Consider the following 23,779-nt stretch of genomic DNA (forward strand, 5'->3'; position numbering starts at 1 on the left):
AGATAATAATGTCTATTGAACAAACAGGTATCGCTAGCAAAGTGGAGGGAAGGTACAGTATATATATATATATATATATATATATATATATATACTGTATATTTACTGGTAACCATCTTCTTTCCTCTACCTTTGGAGTTAACAGTCAAACACAGCAGATGCCATCACACAGCAGATGTTTTGGCCTTTCACATTGAACTGAGCAATACAAAAGGATGGCACATGATTGTGAATTGTTGTATTAGCCAGTTGTAAAATGGCCTGCTGCATTTAACAGCTTAACAAAACAGCAGATGCATACCTTTGAATTGTTATATTTGTTTTAAATTAACTCAAGTTTCATATGTTTTGATGACTGTTGTGAACCACCAGGGCGCGTACAGCCACTCTATCCTGACACAGACAGGCAGAGTCATGGGTTCCAGCATAGCACACACTTTATTTCACTAAAGACACACTTTTGTCTCTTTTCCCCAACAGCAACACTATGTAAACACGGCACCAAAGTACAAAGCACAGACCTTTTCTTCTCTCCTTCTTTACTCTCTCGCAATCAATCAATCAATCAATCAATCAATCAATCAATCAATCCTTCCCTCCTTCACTCACTCACTCATCCTCCTCCTGGAAAGCTTTATCCTCCTCTCCCCAACTCTGGCTCCTTGAATGAAGTAAGGTGGCCCCTTTTGTTCAGTTGCTGGGAGTGCTCCTGAAGGTTTATCTGTGTTACCTGAAATCACTCCCGGGTGTGATAGAAATCCACTATAGGGGTCTGCAGCTCCCCTTGCCACCCCCCACGGAACCCAACAGAATTGTACCAAACTGCAACTCCCAGCGTGCCTTGCAGGAATCTGTGGTGCCACAGCCACCCTGGACGACGCCCTCTGGTGTCCCAGGGGAGGTAATGCCACACCGATGCTCTCACCCCCAGTCGTTTCATTATGTTGGCATCCCAGGTTGGGTAATGGCCATGGCCGCCCATCACACTATTTTTAATGAACCATAATCAGAAGCAAATTAAGAATATTTATTATCATAGTGTATCATAATTAAAACACAAACACAATGCTTTCTTATTCTTAAAATAGTTTCTTTTAAACTTACACTTACCATTAAGTGCACATACAATGCATGGCATTTTTTTCTGCACAAACCTGCTCCACTATTATCACTATATTCATAACCAAAGCAGATTGTGTAAAAAGTAACAAAATGTTGTAGAATCCAAATATGAAATACTTGTACCACAGACAAAGAATAAAAAGCATTATGGCATTTATAAAATATTGTATTTTAGGAAATAACTTTTCTTATATGTTAACCAGGGATCAGCAATATTTTCCACTGTTACTTTTCTAATAAGTAATATTCAATGTTTAAAAAATCATCATGCGCCAGGGTGACGTCTTTAACATCAGTCCAGCATATGTTGTTAATTTGCCAAAATAAACTGTCCATAAGATGGAACACCAAATAATTGTATTTTTCATACTCAGCTTTAAAAGCAACTCTGTTGTGGGAATTTAATAAAGGCATAAAGTCTAATCAATTTGTGTTTGTAATTAGAGTTTAGCTACTGTGACTTCTGCGTTTGAAATGTTTTCACTATAAAAGCTAAATGCTTGAGCTCTGGACTGAACTCAAATTTCACAAAATTCTTTCAAAGTGCATATCCCAAATATTGTGAACTTCTGGGCAGTGGTTAGGCTGTTGTTGGTATCAGCTTTAAAAAATCTAAACTTTAGAAGCTTAAGGCTGAATAGTTGGAATTCACCCAAAACCTAATCAGCTCTTAAGACTCAAGAGTGCAAGCTAAAAAATTCTGCAAGAATCAGTCCATTTGTTCTCGAGTTAGAGTGGCCACTCATTTACCAGAAGCAAAGAAACACACATCTATCAAAAAATGTTCAAAACCTATTCTAGGAAGGATATCAAAATGTGTTTTTTTCCAAAGTAAAAAAAAAATCACAAAAGATAAAAGACTAGTGCCCTATCTGAAGTTGGTCCCTGCCTTGAACCTGGGGCTGCTGGAACTGGCACCACCCCTGCAATCCTAAACTGGATTTCATAATGAAAATATGAATAGATAGATAACAATAATGCCTATTACAGCTTCACAAAACTGGGGCTGGAATATTTTCTCCGCTATCTTTGAATGGTAAACGCAATGATAAAGGAGCAACCACTGCTGCTTCACACTTTCAGAATCCTAGCTATAAATGTTGGCCCAGTCGCTGTCTATATGATCATTTAATGTCCTCTCTAATTCAAGTGGATCTTTCTTTGGGTGCTAAAGTTAAATTCAATGGTGAATCTAAACTAGACAAACATGAATTAAAGAGTGTGCGTGTGTGCATGAATGTACCCTGTAACAGATTTGCACCCCATCTTGTCTTGGTTCCTGCAGTACATCCACAGCTGCCAACTATAGCTCCCTGCAACTATGTATTAGGTTAGACAAGCTATGGAAAAGAATAGAAGAATGGATTTTGAATGTTCTTCTCATGTAGTTGAGAGGGCGCACCACTGCTCTGAAGTGAATTTTTCAGTATATCATGAAATAATAGATTAAATGATGACCCTTTCAACTATGTTAGTTATGGCAGTGTCTGACAACACCATATTTTGTTCCCATTGTTACAAATTCAGTATCCAGGTCCTCTATGAAATTAAACTGCAATTGGCAGATATGCAAAAAATGAAAATAACATTTAAAACCTTTAAGTAGTCCCTGAGAAGGTCATAACCTAGTAGATTTGTTTATACCTATAGTAGGGTAATGAACGAAACAGCATTGTGTCCTAGGCAATACATTTAATCATATTCAGGATCTACCAATGACTAAAAGTGAATTTTATTTTTAACACAGTTAAACAAATTTAGACTGCAACTTTGATCCAGTGACTAGTTATGCTGTGGTTTTGCATACCCACTCACACATCACCTGTGTGGAGTTTGTACATTTTTCTCAAGTCTGCATCGGTTATTTGCCTGCATCTCAAAGAAGTGTACTTTAGGTTTATTAGTGACTCTAAATTGACTATATATACATGAGTGGGCTGTGTAACTAACTTGATGGCCCATGCAAGGTTGATTCCCACTTTGACTGTGATGCTGCCCGGACAGGCTTCACCCCTTAAAATGGATTGAAAATGTTAGCTTATCTGTTCCCATTTCTATTTTACTGGTGTCGAACTTGCTGTACATAACCAGCTCTCCATTCTTAACTATTAATTAAACCCTACAAACATTTTGCTGTGTTCAATCCTGACCTGGTGCCAGACTGCAAAACTTACTTATACTAAAGTTTCAGTATTATCCTGTGTAATCAATACTATTCCTTTAAACATCTTGGAAAAGAATCCACGTATGGCTGAGAAGCCACAGTGCTGGCTTCATAAGTAGCATTCACTTAAAAGAATGTTACACTGTGACAGAACTTCACATAATTAAGAAGTAATGTTATGATTTGCTTAAAAAAGTCCTGAAATATTTAAAGACTCCATCGCTTAAATATATACATACATAAAGGGCTTAAATTATTAAGAATGTAAAATTACAACTGTCGGGGATATATTTAAGACGATTATCACTAACATAAAGTCACGTTATCGTATGGAAGCAACGTTGGATGAATCCCGCGCGGCCGGTATAAATAATCCAGCCGTAGGTTATTGATAGTCCAGTGGGTTATGGCATTCAATGGGGCTACTGTCTCTTTAAATTTACCCAGGAGCCCCTAAAGGAGCCCCAGGGGCCCCAGGCACGGCTCCCCACCCTAAAGACTTGCAGTGGTTTTTAACTGAGCCCAAGAGCCGCTTATCGTACCATGAAATAACAAAGGTCGCGTCTTAATCAGTCAGAGTCGGGGGTCTTCGGCCTCTTTGTTCTTTCTTTGGCAGCATTAAAAAAAGTTTGGTGAGGGGTCGATGGGGGGAAGGGAGGAGATGGGCGAACGATAGTTCTATTCCATAGTGGTAAAAGCCGTCAGACACCCCCCCCCACCACCTACCCATAAACCGCGACCCGTAGAACAGTGGAAAAAAGCAACGTTACGATTAAAGAATGGAACATCACAAAGAGGAGGAAGAACCCCCAGCCCGTACGCGCTGCAGAGAGGAGGACGAGAGGAATGTCGCCGATACAAGTGACAGCGAAATGACAACGTCGAGGCGGCTTGGTAATGGCAAGACGGTGTTTCAAGGTAAACGCAATCCTTGATTTTTTTTACAGCTTTATTTTCTTGCATTTGGTCTACGCTGCGTACGTAGGCACAATACAACAACAGCACGGCCTACCCACCTGGCGCGCGCGCGCACACGCGCACGCACGTACACTCTCTCAAGGTTGCTTTCAAACAAAGACACAACCGTAGTGTAGCTGCGGGCGCCACCCACCGGTCGAGACGTTTGCGACGCAACGGGGAAATCGTCGCGCGAGTCGCGACAGTCACGCGTCGCGTTATTGCTGAAAGGCCAAGCTGTGTTTTCATTCGGTTTGCTTTCAAGTTTTAGCAAGGCAGGGCTGTCGCATATGTTTAAATATAGACAACAGAAGATTTTGGAAGACCATAAGTCATGACGTGAGTCAGTTAAGTAATTTGAAAAGTAGCACTTGGGATTACAATGTGACAGTAAACCAAACAAGTCACACGTCAAAAGTGGCACATGGGAGTTTAAACAAGCAGGCACTGTTCTGAAAAAATAAATAAATAAAGAAAACCTTAGTGGTTATGTGTCATGAGATAATAGCAAATGATTTTAGATTTGTGTGGATGTATCACTAGGTAAAAAAACAAGGCAAGGTATTTTTCTTCGTTATATTCAACACACTTTGCCATCCAATTTTGAATTGTAAATGCATTATGAATTGATCTTGAGGAACAGTTAGTTACTTTTCTGAGCCATTTACTGACACTAAAGCCTAAAGGAGTGAAATGTGCTGCTGATGTCTATCTTAACTCATCTTGATGGGTTTGCTCCACTGTCATAGAGACTGCCCAAGTTGTTGGAACATTTCAGCCAGCTGAGTTAATGGGGTCGGTGTCATGATGGAGACTATGTGTGATCTGTGTATCTGAGGACATCACCGAGCTGCAGAATGACTCTTCATTTTCCTGCTTGCTGAACTGAGAGGCAGCTTGGGATCATTTATAGTATAATTTGCAGGAAAACTATTGACATTGTGACTCATACGCAGTAAGTCATCAAGCCAACCAGTTCCACTGCACTCCCTTTTCAGTTGCTTATACTGCTGCAGTAAGTCGTTGTCTTTTTTGTCAGTTCCTCCTTATATATTATCAGTGACCATTTCTACATGTAGTGTTTCGTTTGAATGTTCAATGTACACGTAACTCTGCCACTTACATGCCATGTCATGCCCATGTAATACTGGGTGTACCCCTTAGCATTCAAAGCATTTATCTGGAATAGAGAGGAGAGGTTAAGGGCATGCACTGATACAACACATTGCTGCACCCACCACATGACAAACCACCTCACTAGATCAGATGGAATGGAACAGTGCATAGTTTTTTAAATGATGGCTGGAGCGCCGATCCTGCCACCAACACCCAAGTTTTCCCTGCAGGTTGGAGGGCCTACTTGCAGGGCTGGATGAAGATTACCATCATAACCAGAATGGAGCAATTGCAGGTTAAAGGCCTTGCTCAACGGCCCAACGGAGTTGAATCACTTCTGGCATTTACGGGATTTGAACCAGCAACCTTCCGATTGCCAGTGCAGATCCCTAGCTTCAGAGCCACCATCACTATTATCTGGAATAGAATGGAAAAAAACTCCTACCTTTAATATCTGGTCTCAAATCAAAGCTTGACTCCTTCGAAACCAAAGGAATAATTCATTTGTTTAACAAGAAGCCGTCTAGCTTAATCTCGTCCTTTTATATTACAAAATGCAAAAGAATGGATTATCACAGGGATATGCAGACAGGATGAAGTTGTGGATGAATTCTTGTTGTTGAATCTTGTTGGCAAACATGGCTTTCAGAGAGTTAGCCTCGCTTAAATCAAAACACCAAGCTTATCTGAGCTGGTTTTGGTTCCACCAAAGAGGATTAAGAGGTGTCACACTTGGTAACCAAGGAAACTAAGCGCCATGTCAAAGCCTGGTCCATAGCAGGGAAAAAATGAACCTTAGTGGAGTGTTGTGGATTGAGAGTTCATGAAGTTCCCGCTCGATGAGAAACAAAACCTTGGGGATTTGATATGGTAAAATGTTGTTGAATTCTCATTTAAAATAGTTCATCATGAAATTGTAAAGCATTGTAACTGTAAATTGTAATTGTTAAGCATTCCATAATTGTAAAGCTATCCATTGAAAATAAACATTTAAATTATGTAATTTGTTAAAACATTGGTTGTTAGTTTTCGAAGCATATTTAATGTTCCTGCATTCTTATTTACACTATTATTTAAATTAATCTGATACATTGTTGCAAAGTGGTGAAACACGAAAAGCTATGCTGTTGGTTGAAAAATATCAAGAACTAATAATATATCACGTTTCAATTATTATGCCATTCATTCCCACTGCTTTTTCTCAACTCGAGATAAAAGGAAAAAGTATAGTAAAAAAAGAAAAAAGGTTAGAAAGGAGCTGTTCTGATAAAATCGGCAGTTTTAAAAAGTACATATTCTAGGCCAGTAAACTTCGAGCTCTAAAGTAGCTCTAATAATAATAATACATTTTATTTATATAGCACCTTTCCCAAGCTCAAGGCACTTACAGAATATAAGAAAGAATGGCAGGGTATACAGTATATAGCATAGTACAAACCAAATAAGACAGTAAATTCAGAGAGAGCCTAACAGACAACAGAATTGATGGTCTAGCACACACACATACAGGTTACATGAGCATCTTGACATAGAGGTAAACTGTGAGAAGGGGAATGAAGTCAAGTAGAGCTAAAAGCCTTCCTGAACAGATGAGTTTTGAGTTGTTTTTTTAAAGAAATCATGGAGTCAGCTGACCTAAGATGTGTGTAGTGACATACAAGAAAAAAAGACATCCTTCAAGACCTTCTAGGAGCATCCCTGGTGTCTTCCTATATGTGCATAGTAAGAGCTTATCACCAGCCAAAATAGTAAATAGAAAGAAGGCCCTTTGTCATTTTTGGTATAATTCACAACAGTGCTTGTATATACATTGTAAAATAATAAAGAGTAACATATATTAAATAGATTTAATTGCACACATCAATATTTCAGTGGACTTGAGCTCTTTATTATTTGTATACCATTCCTTATTGTTTTATTCATTAGTAAGTTATTAAAATACAAAATGTTTTGTAATTGAGTATATGCCAGTAAAATAGAAAACTTATTATAAAAATTGGTTTAAAAAGTTATTCATGACGGTGATTTTCATACAGATGTTTGTGGTAACATTCACTGCATAAAATGTGAAGTGTGGTAAGTGAATTCCTGTAAAATGCATTTATCCAAAGTTGTTTCAGTGACACTAGTTTATGTTATTTAGGCTTCCCAAATGTCCTAAGTTCAATAGACTACACTCAATTGTGAAGAATGGCAGCACCAAGCTAATTAGAGGCTAATATGTAAAATACAAAGCATTCATAGTGTCTATGCACAGGTCAGTCCTTTTAAATGATGCTGACGCTGTCGTATTGTGCAATTAGATGCTCTAAAAAGGTAAAATTCCTTTAACAGGAGTGACATTGGAGCATCACACTATTGGCAGAAGCTGCTTTCTTTTTGGCTGCTAAATGCAATATATGTTTGTATATGCTAAATGTGCTGTTCTGGTAATTCTGAATCAAGTTATGTTCTTGTACATATTTTCAATTGCTGTCAAATGTGCTTAATATTGCCATTAAATGCTTAATTGTTTTGATCGTTTGAAGCATGGTGTTCACAAACCAGTATGTTCACAATCAAATTGGGTAATTCAAGAAAAACTTAAAAAAAAAAAAAAGAATAATGGCATTAATATTTAATTATGCAATACTCAAATACAGAATGGTCATGTATTTCGACATCAATCAGCAATAGATTGCCACACCACCTCTCTCTCATTCTTTAATAGCAGACAAATTTCTTTTTTGTGTTATTATAGATCAGCTATTATTTCTTGCTCAGTTATAAAAACACTGCCACTATTTATGTCAAAAACTCAACTTCTCCAAGCTATCCCATAATGCATCATGAATTCCATCATTTTCATGCTTAAAGTCACTGGTACTCAATGTTCAGATAATATTCCACACTTGTCTGTGCTTTCCAAACCATGATTATTGTTATCAACAATCGATTGATGGGGCTTAAATATCCCAAGTGCTCACCTTAATTGTGGATTACCCAGGCCCATCTTGAGTTAACAAGATGCACTCTGCATTCATGGAACCGACCGAGCCTTGATTGGCACAATGAAACTCATATGTGTTATGTAAAATGGCAACACAAAATGCAATGAGCTGGTGGGAACTCTACATTGTGTTGTCATAACTCCACACAGAGTGGACGCTACAAGCAGAGAGCAAGAAACACATCCTTACTTAGGAAAATAGGACCTAGAATCTGTGATAAAATATTCAAGTATCACAAGGATGCCTCAAAAACTTGGAAGGTGTGTTTCCTTAAATTGGCTTCAAAGTGTCCATATTTGGTATGTGTTAAGGCTTTTTATACATAACCTTTGGACCCATGTACCCATTGCAAACTACAAGTACATATAAGCTTATTTAATAATTTATATAAAAAAAAGCTTCATTTTAGAACACAATTCCACAAGTGACAAATTAATATACACCATCACCGTGAAGAAATATCTTCAACTTGAAAAATACTGAACTTGTCTTTTAGGGCAAGTGGGCTGCTACTCTTCCATTGCCCTGCAGATGGTGCCAAACATTAACTAGATCAGGGGTTCTCAACATAGGTCCTGGGGACCCCCTGTGGCTGCATGTTTTTGTTCCAACCAGATTCCTAATCAGTGACAACACCTGATAGCACTGATCTCATTTAATTAGGTGGTATTTTTTTTTCTTTTATTCGATATTCAGAAAAGCATAGCAGCGTGATTTCTACATTTATAAGACACTAGCAAAATACCCGCGCTTCTCGGCGGAGAAGTAGTGTGTTAAAGAAGTAATGAAAAAGAAAAGGAAACATTTTGAAGTAGTGTGTTAAAAAAGTAATGAAAAAGAAAAGGAAACATTTTGAAAATAACTTAACATGATTGTCAATGTAATTGTTTTGTCACTGTTGTGAGTGATGAGTGTTGCTGTCATATATATACACATATAAACATACAGTATATATACACATTCATACATATATACATATATATATACACACACACCTATATATACATACATATATACACATACATCCACATATATATACATATATATACATACATATCTACATATATACATATACACACAAACACACATATAAACATATATATACAGTACATACATATCTATATATATATACATATACATATACACACACACACATATATATATTCACATATATACAGTCTTTGGGGTGTGAGCAACTGTTGCTGGGGGTGCCAGAATCCATGAAGGAAGAAAAATGAAAAACATTATTTGTACAAAATCTTAATTTATTTATCCAATCCTGAATAATTAAATAGGCAGGCTATTTCGTATCAGTGCAATACGCTGCTTGTTAAAACGGATGACTCCCACTCTTACGTGCAAGTCTGCGTGGATATTATGAACTATCGTTTCTGTTCAAGTTCTATTTAAATTTTAAATAGAAGGAATTTTTATTTAGTCGACAGAATATTATTCCGGAATAAATCAACTCAAACCTTAAATAACTTATAATATTTTGCTCTCCATAAAAATATATCCTGTCTAAATTATACAAGTTAGAAATAAAGTAAATGTTAAAAGACAAACATTCAAATTTCTTTACTCTTATGTAATTTTATATAAAAAATAAACTTAAATTTTAAATACAGTAATCCCTCGCTATATCGCGCTTTGACTTTCGCGGTTTCATTCTATCGCGGATTTTAAATGTAAGCACATCTAAACATATATCATGGATTTTTCGCTGGTTCGCCGCTTTCTGTGGACAATGGGTCTTTTAATTTAGGTTACATGCTTCCTCAGTTTGATTGCCCAGTTGATTTCATTCAAGGGACGCTATTGGCGGATGGCTTAGAAGCTACCCAATCAGAGCATGTATTGCATATTAACTAAAACTCCGCAATGCTATAAGATATGCTTCCCGCGCTGTGCTTGTTTGCTTCTCTCTATCTTTCTCGCTCTCTCTACCTGAAGGAGGGGGTGTGAGCAGAGGGGCTGTTTGCACAGAGGACACGGAGGCTCCTCTACAAAATGCCGCATAATCGCGGTGCTTCTGTATACTTAAAAGCATGTATTGATTTTTTGATTGTTTGCTTTTTCTTTGCGCTCTCTCTGACATTCTCTGCTCCTGAGCGCTCCTTTATGACGCTCCTTTGAAGATAAGATATGTTTGCTTTCTTTTAATTGTGAGAAAGAACTGTCATCTCTGTCTTGTCATGGAGCACAGTTTAAACGTTTGACTAAAGGGTGTTATTTCATGTCTAGAGGGCTCTAATAATGTTAACAGGGTGGGAGAGTTTATAAGGGCTTAAAATATATAAAAATAACCACACAAACATATGATTTCTACTTCGCGGATTTTCACCTATCGCGGGGGGGTCTGGAACGCAACCCCCGCGATCGAGGAGGGATTACTGTATCCCAAAAGATTTTGCTCTCCATAAAAATATATCCTGTGATAATTATACAAATTCAAAATTGAACATGGTGCATAACAAAACCTGGAAATATAAATAAAATTTGTTCTTTTCAGCAATAACAAATCAAATCATTCAGTTGTCTTTGCTCTTATGTCATTTTATCATAAATACGCCTGGCATCTTTTTTTGGCAACAAGTTCGTTTATGTTTGGTGTGAGGTTTTGTGTTGTGGAGATTCTCAGGATGGACTGCAGGTGCTCATCAGTGAGGCGACTCCTGTGTGCGGTTTTGTTAGTCTTCATGACTGAGAAGAGCTTCTCACACAGATATGTGCTACCAAACATGCACAAGGTTCGAGCCGCATGTAGACAGAGCTGGAGCATTTCTGCGGGAATGGAGTGAATAAACTGTGCGGGCCGTGCAGTATCGTACTTTGCCTTCAGTGTACCATTACACTGCAGCTCAATCACCTCCATCTGAATCTGCACAGGTGCAGTTTCCACATCAACGGCAAATGGGTTGCGAAACAACTGAAAATTCTTTTTTTGTTCTGCAAAGTCACCAAAGCGCCATGCAAACTCCGTGTGCAGTGCGCTCAGTTTATCAGCAAAGTGCGTATTTGGGAACACCGTTGTGCCGACTTGGTTCAACATTACTTGACAACAGGGAAAGTTGGGCAGGTTGCACTGGTGCATTTGTGTTTCCCATAAAAGTAGCTTCACTTGAAATCACTTTGTGATTTTGCACAGGTAAAAACGTCTGCTGAAGTGTCAGATTCTTTTTTAACTCTTCTGCTTTCTGCATCTTGTGCATTGCATTCAGGTTTTTCAGGTTATCTTGATGTTTTGTCTCATAGTGCCGACTTGGTTCAACATTACTTGACAACAGGGAAAGTTGGGCAAGTTGCACTGGTGCATTTGTGTTTCCCATAAAAGTAGCTTCACTTGAAATCACTTTGTGATTTTGCACAGGTAAAAACGTCTGCTGAAGTGTCAGATTCTTTTTTAACTCTTCTGCTTTCTGCATCTTGTGCATTGCATTCAGGTTTTTCAGGTTATCTTGATGTTTTGTCTCATAGTGCCGTCTTAGATTAAATTCTGTAATTACAGCCACATTAGCTCCACAAATGAGACACACGGGTTTATCGGCAATGTCAGTAAACATATACTCAGCCTCCCATTGGTTTTTAAAGGCTCTATGTTCAGAATCACCTTTTCTCTTCAGCATCGTGTGGGCTACCTTCGCAATAACTTGCAGCATCATAAGCTAGACTTGATTAACGCGGTAAGTGTTCGGCAAGGCAGCTGAAGCGCTGCATTATGGGATCTGTAGTTTATTGTGTTACCAGCGCTTCATATCCCCGGGCCATTAATAACAATAATACAGTATATAAAATGATCTCGCGGGCCAGATATAATTACACACCGGGCCGGATGTGGCCTGTGGGCCTTGAGTTTGACACATATGAACTAAACAGAACTTGAAAAGAAATATTTTTTCGAATGTGCAATTCAGATCGAGTTGACGCGCACTACAGTACATCGAGCCCATGTGCTATTGTGGTTTTGCCTGTGTGCCTCAATAAGTTACCCTCCCCTCGCTCTTACTTTTTTACCGTTCATCTAATGAATACACTGAGTATGGCTTTACCAAAACAATCATTGATCGCGAATAAAGTATCCATTATTCATAAAGCTTCAATTGGTGACCTGTCTTTCTGCGTTAACCGCATATTTTTTCATACGTCTCAAACCAAGGGGATGCAAGGCTAAAATGAATCGAGAAGCGCGCGTACATACTTAGTGCATCCCCTCTCAGGAATCGAACCTCGGCGCTAGAGGCGAGGCCTCTACTATTGCGCCAGGGCGTGCAGTTTGTCTATTTGAGCGTAGCAGTGTAATTCGGTTTTTGTTCAGCACTCTTTGGAACTGTTGCTTTTTGTCTGCGCACTGCGTCAGTTCACGTGAGCCGCTGAATATGGTTTTATATGTCACTTGCTCGCTTCTAATTGTTTCGCTGCCTTCTTAATTATATAATGCATGTTTTCTTCAGCGCTTTTTGTAGCTCTTCCTGGTTTTCTACGTAATGCGTGATTACGTGAGAGGTGTGATGATGTCACACGAAACTCCACCCCCCCACGGCTTTCGAGCTCAACTCCATTACAGTAAATGGAGAAAAATAGCTTCTAGTTATGACCATTATGCGTAGAATTTTGAAATGAAACCTGCCCAACTTTTGTAAGGAAACTGTAAGGAATGAGCCTGCCAAATTTCAGCCTTCTACCTATACGGGAAGTTGGAGAATTAGTGATGAGTCAGTGAGTCAGACAGTCAGTGAGTCAGTGAGTCAGTCAGTGAGGACTTTGCCTTTTATTAGTATAGATTTATAAATATTTCTGCTTTTGCTGTAGATTTAAATGCTTAACTCTCTTTTGTTGATTTCATTATACTTTGCCCTTTCTCTGTACAGTTTTTCCCCCTTCATTGTATCTTAATAATGACAACTTGAGCAGAGCAGACACCCAGGCAAACAACACTGAATAATCAAAGGCTACAGCTACTTTAGAGTCACAGCCACTAATTAGTAAATAATGGATTAATTAAACAATTAGAACACCTAGAATAGTAGAATGAAAATACTGTTAAAAAGAAAAAAATACATTATTCCTATATAACTGCTTGGTACACTTTAATATATATATATTTTTTTTTAACAAACTTAGTTTTCTAATTAATATATTGCTCCTTAAACACAGAACTTGGGAAATAACAGTTCACTTAATTAGCCCAGGAGTTCAACTAAAAACAGAAGCTGGTTGGAACAAAAACCTGCAGCGACAGGGGGTCCCCAGGACCGACACTGAGAACCCCTGAACTAGATACTTCATATGCTTCAGTAATGAAAAATGTTTAAATCAAACTCAACTTAATCATCATAATCTGTTTTCTTCCCATTCCCAATGATATGTACAGTGTAACTAACTACTTGTATATTTCTGGAGCAAATTAAATTTTATTTGTGCCTGGCAGCGCTAGCCTGTTTCTGGAATGCTTCAGCAGGCTCCTCAACTGTGCAGTTTCCTAGCCATATGATTGCTCATGTGTGTGAATGTGAAACTTAATTTTCAGTTTCACCTTTTGAAGGCTATATTGTCTGTTTAAGTGACTCATTAGTTGATTTTTTTGTGATGCTATTTAAAGTGTGCATGAACTTGTACATCTTGCTACAGTGTAGTGTTCACCATTGTAATTATGAATCATTTTGATTACTTATGTACAATAAGATTTTAGCAGTTTGCTGATTAAACGAAAATTGAATTGAATAAATGGATATTGATTTGTATTTCTGTGTTCAGTTTTGAGTATGTGATGTTGATGTAGGGAGATATCTTTTAATACTGTCCTTTGGTTGTTGTACTATATGTTAATAGATTTTCATTTTGTGTAAGTTCCTTTTACTATTATTCAGTGTCGTGTGATTATCACTGGTGCTTGTATCCTAATGCTTTGTGCAATAAAGTATCTCTCCATTCCTTCCTCATATGAGGTTTATTGGAATAGTTCTCCCTCTTTAGCTGCCCTCTAACCCAAGTGTTGCCATTCTGATCTTCCATGGCTCCTTCAATGTGTCTATAATGATCTTTTATTCTGCCGTGTCCCCTACCTGCAATTTCACTTGAGGCAAAAAGCGGCACCATATGCAAGTCTATATCAGAATGGCGTAAGAAAAAGAAAGACATTGCTATGCAATAGCAAGAACTGAAACGAGACAGTTTGAAAGTCAACATGTGTTATTGAAGCAATTTTTGTGAGGATGGGTGATCCAAAGTTTCTTTGCAGTTAGACTCATACCAACACATACAAGAAAAAATTTGGGTTACACATTTCTGATTCTAGTATAAGCAGTTATAAAGTCTAAGTGGAACATTTTCTTTGTCAACCTGGTATTGATTATTGCATAAAGTAGCTCTTTTAATAAATAAATCTCTGCAATAAATAAAGAGCTGAGGAGATGTGAAATTTTCCCCTATTCTAAAAACATTGCTTAAACCAGTGGTTCTCAATCTGTGGGGCAGGCCCTCCTAGGGGGGTGTGAAGATATGAAAAAAAGAAAACAAGAATCAAAAATATGAAAAATACATCTATTGAAACCAAAAAAATTAACTTAAACTACATTCTGATACTAGAAAAATAAATATAGAGTTAGATAAATGCTGTTAAAAGTAGGTATAATAAAATATGCATCTATGATATATTATTAATTAAAAAAGAACAAATTGGTATTAGTGGGCTCCTTTCAAAAAAACATTAGGGGGTTACAATTAAAACTGTAATGAACACTCGGGTCACAAATACTTAAATACACTGTGGTTGTCCCTGAAGTGCAAGTAGCAGAAAACTAAAAGAGGTGGTGCAAACACAGCACTAGGGGGGCAGCATTAATGGGTATCATGTGCAAAATATGGGGGATCAGACTAAGGAGTGGTGTGCCACAATGTAAAAAATGGTAGGAAATGATGAACCGATTGCTGAATGAGTCAGTAAATATATTGCTTTGAGTACCCTCCCCAATTATTACTCATAACTGAGTCAGTTTTCCTGATCCGCTCAACATGTGGAGATCTCAGAAAAGACAGCATATGGCTAGTTTTGTTTTTACTAAAATAATACACATAGTAGAGGAATATTCATTGGCCCAGGGGTGGATTGGGATGTTTTTTGAGTTGGATGGTAGTGTTGGAATAAATAGTCTGGATCTTTTGACTGAACTAAAACAAATGGCTCAAATAACTTTGGTGAAAACCACAATGCCTATCAATAGGTGGCATTGATTCTGAGTTTTGAATTATAGTTGCATTAGCCAAGTAACAATGCCGCAGCGAAGTGAACCTGTTCAAAAATAAGGCTGTACATTCAAAAGCACAAACAGTTACAGTAAGTGAGTAACAGTAGTTGTATTTGGTTTGATTGGATAAGGCAGCAGTTATTCACTGTACAAAGGAGGACAGGACCCAATTCTGCATCTTGTCCTAAATCAGGACTGCTCACAGGTTGGGCTTTGGCCATGTGAGATAGCTACTAAAACAAACTTTGCGTTTTTATACTATTTTGATTCCTTTCAGTGTGGAGTTTGCATGTGACTGGGGACTCTGGCTTCTTTTAACATGCTTAGTGATGTAATAATTATTAAAGGAGTAGGGTGGTAGTATGCCCAAAGTTTGTTTCTGCTTTGCCTTGGCTCCTTCCACCAACTTACTGTAGAAAAAAATACATACAGTAAAATACCTGTATGCCCTTTTTAATATCAGTTTATTTTGATTGTTTTGGAGTAGAGTTGGAATTGATTGTTTTAATTTGCATGATCACAGAGAGCCAGAGCATGTCCCAAGACACATTGTGCAATGTAGATACACTCTGATTTCAAAGGTCTTTTTTCAGTGGCAGCATTGGGGACTCAATTTGGAAGTACCTCTGTTTTGTGCTTCTAGCTTCTGTGTTAAAAATTCAACAATTTGCCACATACCCCTCATAATCTGTGCATATTTGAATTGTGTTTGCTAGTAGCACATAAAAAATGGCAGTTAAATGCATAACCAAACATTTAAGATTAAAAAAGTTGTGAAGTAGCTAGTCAACCTTAGGCAATTTTCACACTTGAAGTAAAAGACCTCAATTCACTGTCACACACATCTCTTATCTGCAAACACTATGATTTCACAATAACAGGCAAAGACATTGCAAAAACATGTTGTATTGTGAAACAAAAATCAAGATCTAAAATGACACTCATAACTACACTTCATTATTCAAAATGTAGTCTCTAGCACTTCTTGTTGTTTTTAGATGTCATACACATGACTTATCAAGTCACTGCTCTTTCCAAGTCTTTTAAGTGTACACAACATTAAGTTAATTTGGGGTTTACAATTTTTTGTATGCAGTTATAATTTCACAAAAGGCTAAATAAAAATGTCCCATTGGACATACTGATTAGATAAATGGATAAATGTCAATTCTTTGGTCAGAATTTGTAAATGACAAATTTATTTTTGTGCTTGTTTTGCTTAGGGGAAATGGGGGAGGTGACTAGCAATGCCTGATTAAAAAAGGCATAACTTAGGCATTTGATGAGATGTACCAGCAGTTTGAGTATTTTGATTGAGCAAAATGCTTTAAAGCAGCAACTTTCAAAGGACACTAACTTCCTGGCAGTAAGAGTAAAGACAACATATTTCAAAAGACAGTATGTGCTTCTGAAACTTGGATTTTTAATTAGTAGTGGACACCATCCATCAATTTATTGATAACTGAAAATATTTTTAGTATCAACCTGTAATTTACATATATGTCTGTGCATAAGTCATTAATTAAAGATGCACACTTTTGTGAACTGCTATAATTCTACACTGAAATGAATATACTGTACATAGATGCATACAAACTGCAGTAGTTTGTGGTAAGTGTGGAGGTTTTCTGTGATTTCAAAAAAAATTAAATTGTATATTGTGTGTGATAGGAATTTGCCTTGAATTAGAACTGCTGCTTCTCTCCATATACAGGAACCAATTGAAGTTGATTGCGTATTTTAGCAGGATACATTCTGGGATTTTTGCTAGAGTAAAAACTTGTTGAAAGGAGTGCAAGTCTCATATACCCAAGGAAAATATAAGAACCATAAAGAAGTAACTTAAATTTGTTTTTTAGTAAATGAAAGTAACAGACTTATTCTACTAGGCATTTTCTTGTTATAGATCACAAGAAGAGTGGGCAAAATTCAAACAAATTGATATTAAAAATTTGAAAACTGTAGAAGATAGATCAAAATTATTAAACATATAGTATACTGCACTATATGGGACACATGAGGTTGTTATTAGTTGAGTTTCCGCTTTTAGAATGATTGCTGTAGGACAAGGTCAAGACCGGACTTGTCGTTTTTCCACATCCAATTTCACCATATGTAATTGGGGCTTCAGCATGTTTTCAAGCTCTACTTTCTACTTCAATTTCCTTAGAACAAAGATATGCTAGTGGCAGGGAAACGTTAAAGGTGTGACGGCATACTCCATTAGAGCAACCATAAGCATTTCCAAGAGGTGGAATGTGTGTGAATAACAAACATGTTAGTAAAACAAATTCAGCTGAATATTTCCTGAGGGGCAATACAGTAAATATAACATAGTTGTTAGTAAAAGTACATAAGGAGGATGTGACACTCCCAAACTGATCTGAGCAGATTTGACAGTGGATGCATTTCTGCCACAAGAATTCTAGCATAATTGGGAGATTTCAAATGGTCTTTATTATAGTGAACAAAAGCAAAAAAACAAATCTGCTGCTTTAATTCTCATACCTAAGTCTCTCATTGAACTTAATGCTTAAAGCCATTGGGAAGAACTGTTACCAGAGTAACCGCAACATAAGAAATGATTTGCTGTCAAGAACTGTATCTTAGAAAACTTTGCTCTTTTTTTAGAATTATGCACATGTGGATTTGTGCTTTTCTTCCAGTTGAAGTTTAACCAGTAAATCAAATATACTCTGCAACAATGTAGAACCATTTCTTAGTATGTGCACCTAGAAATACATCCATTCATCCTATTTTCTAACCTGTTTTTCAAATTCAGGGTCAGAGAGAGTTGGTATCTATCCCAGCAGCACTGGCTACAAAATGGAAACAACACTGGAATGGTTGCCAGCCCACAGCAGGGCACTCTGGCATACTTACCTAAACTCATACAGGTTGATGTATATATAACCTTGGATTAAACTAACATGCACATCTTTAGGATGTGGGAGGAACCCCAGCACAGACATAAGGAGAACATACAACTTCTACCAAGACAGCATTCATTTGATTCATCCAATTAAGAGGTTGCTTTCTTTAAAAAGACTTGCACCCCAATATTTTACTCTTCAAAATCTGAATTAGGCATTGATCGCCATAATAGTCCTCTTTCTATTGAGGTCATTGTTGAACCATAGAGAAGCATGGATCAATAAAACAATGTGGGCTTCGCTAGTAGAAAAATGAAAGCTGACAGGGAGCCTTCTTGCTCCTGTATATCAGTGTTGCCTATGGAAGATATGGTATGATTAGAAAGAAGCCTGAACAGGTTGATAATAGAAGCTATAACATCATCAGTCATGAAGATGGCAGAGACACAAATAAATGTGGCAGGCTAAGTTATGGGATGGACCCCCTGTTGGTAGTAGCAAAGGAGAGGATTAAAACAAATCTGAGAACCATTTTGAGCAATGCTGCACATTCTTTCATTGACACACCAACACTGGGGACTTTTAGCCAATGAGCTATTCAGCAAAATGGGTAGGGAAAAAAATGATAACCAGACCTTATGACAAAGCAAGCTGATTGACAAGCAGGTTCTCTTGAACAAATATCATCAGATGTCTCAAGACAAAGGCTAATCACTTGTCACAGTCTGCTGATCAAGCTGGGTGGTCTTTGCTAAAGTGGAGTAATGTATATTTCACTGCTGTTCTGGGAGTATAAAATCTCTCAGGAGGGTTGATAATGGACTAAAGTGAAGATGTAGCCGTAATTAAATATCCAGCATATAGGTAAAAAACATGCAAAGGGTTATTGGAAATGCAGACCAAACAAATCCCCTTTTTTCTATTATTGGGCAATGAGGAGAACAAGACTGTAAATTTAATATGCCTAATGCCAAAAGTGAAAAGTTCTAAAAATTTTAACATTACTTTTAAGTTATAACTGAAAATGAGTCTCCTAGCAGGCAGACGATTAATAAATCAGGCATTATTTTTACACATTACCTTTAAATAGGCATGTGATCACAAGAAACTTTACAAAAAACCTATAAATACAATATAAAGGAAAAACATGTCCAGTGTAGCAGTGATTTTAATCATTGTTTATAACATGTATACTAAATAATCTAGCACTCTTCCTAATAAAATGATGTGTAGAAGAAATAGTACAATAAAAGGCTGCATAATTTCCTATTGGTCTGCCGCTTCTTATGAAGCTAAGATTACTTTTATATGTTAGTTAAACTTTATCTTCCTTTTTTCATCCAGTGGTTATTTGGAAAACTTATTTTGCTGTTGTACATCAAATTGTAAGATACCTCATAAAAGGATCTTTTAGGAGAGTGCTTTCACTTCAGCCCCTTTTCTACAGTAATATCTTTCACTATAATAGTTATGTGTCCCTTAATTCTTAAGACTTTATTAGGACTTTTAAAATATAAACGTGCCTCTTAATGCATTGAATTTTTGCTTGATTGACAATTATTTTTGTCTTCTCTCTGTTATCGATTTGACTTTCGCTGCAGAGAGCCCAACTCAACATGCATATTATTTCGACTGATGAAACTGTCAAGCATTTGGATGAGCTGGGACTTATGAGTTTCCAGGCAAGTGTCTGCACAATACAGATAATATTTCATATTGCAGTTTTATATTGCAATGTCGCACACATTATTAAAAAGCAAAGGTCATCATTTGTCTTTCATTTGTCACTTTTTTGAAAGTAAGCACTACTTGAAAGATTTTAAAGCACAATTAAATGACTGAGGTCGGTTACAAATAAAAACCCGTCAATGATACCAATAACATTGAAATATTGATCTATTTTATTGAATTACAGAATCCTTGTACTTAAAATGCTATGTCAAAAGTATATTTTCTCAAAACACTAATTGGAAAGAAAATTATTACTGTTTTTCTTCTTTGAATATAATTATTTTATCATATTATTGTAATTTAATTAGCAGTTTCCTTTAACCATGTCAATTGTACAATCAACATAGAGTACATTTCAGTGGCAGTTAAGATAAGGAAAAACTAGCAGGTAACTGAGCACCCAAAAATAAGTGGGGTAGAAATATCACAATAGGAAATAATGATAAAATCTTTTAAAGCTAAAATATTCTTTAAATAAACCCTCATGCTGTAGAAGCCTAAGGTCTTTATGTAATACTCACCCATTCTGAGCTCTGAGTCGACTTTTCTCATTCACTTGGCTTATACCATAGTTCTTATAGTGCACTTTATTATCTAATATATAACATCAGTTCATATCTTCCTTGTCCACCTTAATAAAATGATAAGTGTCTGTCTGTGTTTCCACGTGGTTGCTATGTTTCAACCAGCCATTGATTTAAGGATGTAAAAGTTGTATTAGACAATCTCTTCATTTGCTGGTATTAAATTCTATGTTGTTCCTGCATTCTGTATCGTAGAGTATATATTCAGGCATACCCCTCAATTTAGTATTCCTCTCGGTGACTTGTTATATTATTTTTTCTCAGTGGTAGACCGTTACCTGCATTTGGCTTGATGCTCAGCAGTGGTTGTGCCTGTTACTCTTTGAGCCACTAAGGTGTGTATCACTTTTTCGATCATAATTGTCACATTGCTGTGAATACCTGAGCAGAGGTCAGTTTGTGCAGGCTTGTCGCAGTTTTTTCTCATGCTAGTATTCTGTATAACACACACATAATAATTGGCAGATGTATCTGCTGTTCTTTTTCTTTTTTTGATTGACCTTTGCAATGTGCTTCACATTTAGCAAATGCAGCTATTGTACTTTTCCCTTCTGCCGTGTTACCCTGTGAAGCATTTTGCTGTAAGATAGACTTGAGCCCTGATTACTTTGCAGTGATTATCACTACCCAAATGTTATGCTTCACCAGTGCCTATAATGTCATACTGTACATGTTCGATTTAGACCAAGATTTCTAGCTACAGTGATTTGCAAGTAATCGTGTGACAGATGGACATAATCCTTAGCATTTTATTCTGTATATACAAATTACACCTTTACTATTTACCTACCTTTTCAAAATGTGTCTGACCCAGGACCATTGAAAGTTGGACTTAAGCCATTCTCTATAAGTAGTTTATTTTCAATACTTGAGGGTTAATTTGGAAACTTGCTAAGAAATTATGGAAAGGACAGTCCTTTTTGCACTTTGTGGCAATGTTAGATTTATGGCACTTTGTTGATTTCCTAGCAACATAAAAAATAGTCATAATGCAAAACAGTAAAACAGTAAAAATAAAGTGCAAATTGTTACATAGTTTATACCATTCATACCCAGAGTCATGCAGTTTGAGGACGTTGGAGCAGCATCTGTACTGCCTAAAGGGACAGTACAGTTGACAAGAGCAGCACCAGCAGAAAGGCAGTTTTTTAAATAATAAGAATAATAATAATACATTGTATTTATATAGCGCCTTTCCCATGCTCAAGCCACAAATGCCATCTCAAAAATATTACATCCCAGAAATAAATTACATTTTATATACAAGTTAGAAATTTTGTATCTTTCAGATTATCTCAGGCCTAAACTCACACCTAATCCTCTTGCAGTAATATCTGGGATAACATTTTCTAAGGGAAAATCTGCTCTGATATCCTATGCTACACTGGGTCCACCAAGCCTCAGCTTGCTTAATTGGAATCCTAATCCACCTCTTCTACTGCAAGGGAAATGTAATGTTTTATATTATGTGTGGACACCATGGGGCACACCAGCTGCCCCAAGCTGACAAAGACGGACATAAGGCACAAGTCCAGCAACACCCATGGCTTTTATTCTGATGTGGAAAATATTTCCTAAGTGTCTCACCTGTCCAGCACAGTACAATATTTACAGCACAGTAAAAGAAGCACACTCTACAATCCTTTGTCTTCTCTTTCTCTGTCTCTGCATCTCTCTTTGTCTCCTTCCACCTCAAGTCCTATTCTGGGAAGCTTTCTCTTCTCCCTCCTGATTCTGGCTCTCTGAGTGAAGTGAGCTGGTCCCTTTTATGCTGCCCCCGGGAGCACATCAGGTGGCCCATCAGCATTATCTGGAAGTACTCCCGGGTGTGGTGGAAACCCGAAGTAGTTGGGCTCTGTCGCTCCTGCAGCACACTCTGGCGGCACCCGCAGATCCCAAAAGGGCTGTGCCGAACTCCAACTCTCATGCAGCCCTGTGGGAATCCGAGGCACCACTGCTACAAGCAGTCTGGGGGAGGTAGTGCCCTATGCATGACTGCTCCCCCAGTCCTTCCATTCGGCCGGCCGTCACATATGTTCTATTGAAAAAAATGAAATTCTCTGTGGGGAAGTTTTTTTTACAATTTGTCTTTTGACTTTTAGCTTGATGCATTTGTGTGTGCTCCTCAGTCTACCAAGATATACAAAGCAATGTTATGCACAGGATTCCAGTATGCTCTGATTAGTGTAATCCACTGTATGTTATGGAATTTTGCCTTAATGTAGCTGCTTAATTGCGCCCCACGTGTACAGCATTATCTGCACATGGACAGCTGCTTTAAGTAAGGAATCTTACTAGCTCAGCAAGAGCAGACCAAACTGTTAAGCTACATCTTTGCCAGTCACCAAAGCAGATGCCCGCTGACAGCGCTGCTTTTATTGTTGAAGGTGTTAACCTCTGTGGAAAAATGGCAGCCACCCAAACCCGGTGCTGTTATCACTATGCCTTGAGTATGATTGATTGATTAATTGATAGATAGATAGTGTGACAGATAGGGGCGCTGTCGTCCCCTTGAACCCTCAGACCAGATGCCAGACACCAGAGAAAAGTCCAAATGATGAATTTATTCATACAATAATGTGCACAAAGCACCTCCACTATTCTCAATACAATAATCACACAAACAATAATCCTCCACACCTCCCAGCAGCTCAGTCACCCTTCCTCCCAACTCGGACCACCGCTGGGAACTCCCACAGTCCTTTTTAAAGTCATTGACCCGGAAGTGTTTCTGTCCATGTGACTTTGTAACACTTCCGGGTCGGGTGAAAACTCCTTTTTCTTCAGCCCGGAAGTACATCATTTCCTCTGTCCCCTCGAATGGGAACTACTTCCGGGCTATAAGGCAAATAGAAGTCCTTGAGCCTCCCTGCAGCGTCCTCTGTCGGCCCCCACGGTATCCAGCAGGGCTGTGAATAAAGACTCCAATGTCCATGATGCCCTGCTGGAATTCGGGGCACCTTCATATTGCAGGGAGGGCTCCATCTGGCGGCTTGGG

General features: G+C 37.7%; 1 protein-coding gene across 3 annotated transcripts in view; it reads left to right on the forward strand.

Annotated features, from left to right (window-relative positions):
* The first annotated feature begins 3,616 nt into the window (after window positions 1-3,616).
* si:dkey-106g10.7 (uncharacterized protein C11orf95) overlaps window positions 3,617-23,779 on the forward strand; it is a 58,013-nt gene continuing 37,850 nt past the window's right edge. The window contains exon 1 of one of the 3 annotated variants that reach the window (XM_039769314.1): window positions 3,617-4,204. In XM_039769314.1, the coding sequence (XP_039625248.1) occupies window positions 4,066-4,204 (139 nt within the window). In that variant the 5' untranslated portion in view covers window positions 3,617-4,065. Of the gene's footprint in view, window positions 4,205-21,068; window positions 21,117-23,779 lie in introns of those variants that run through there. The other 2 variants (XM_039769311.1, XM_039769313.1) reach the window with 2 other exon arrangements.

Source organism: Polypterus senegalus, chromosome 11 (genome assembly GCF_016835505.1).
Source record: "Polypterus senegalus isolate Bchr_013 chromosome 11, ASM1683550v1, whole genome shotgun sequence".
Taxonomy (NCBI): Eukaryota; Metazoa; Chordata; class Cladistia; order Polypteriformes; family Polypteridae; genus Polypterus; species Polypterus senegalus.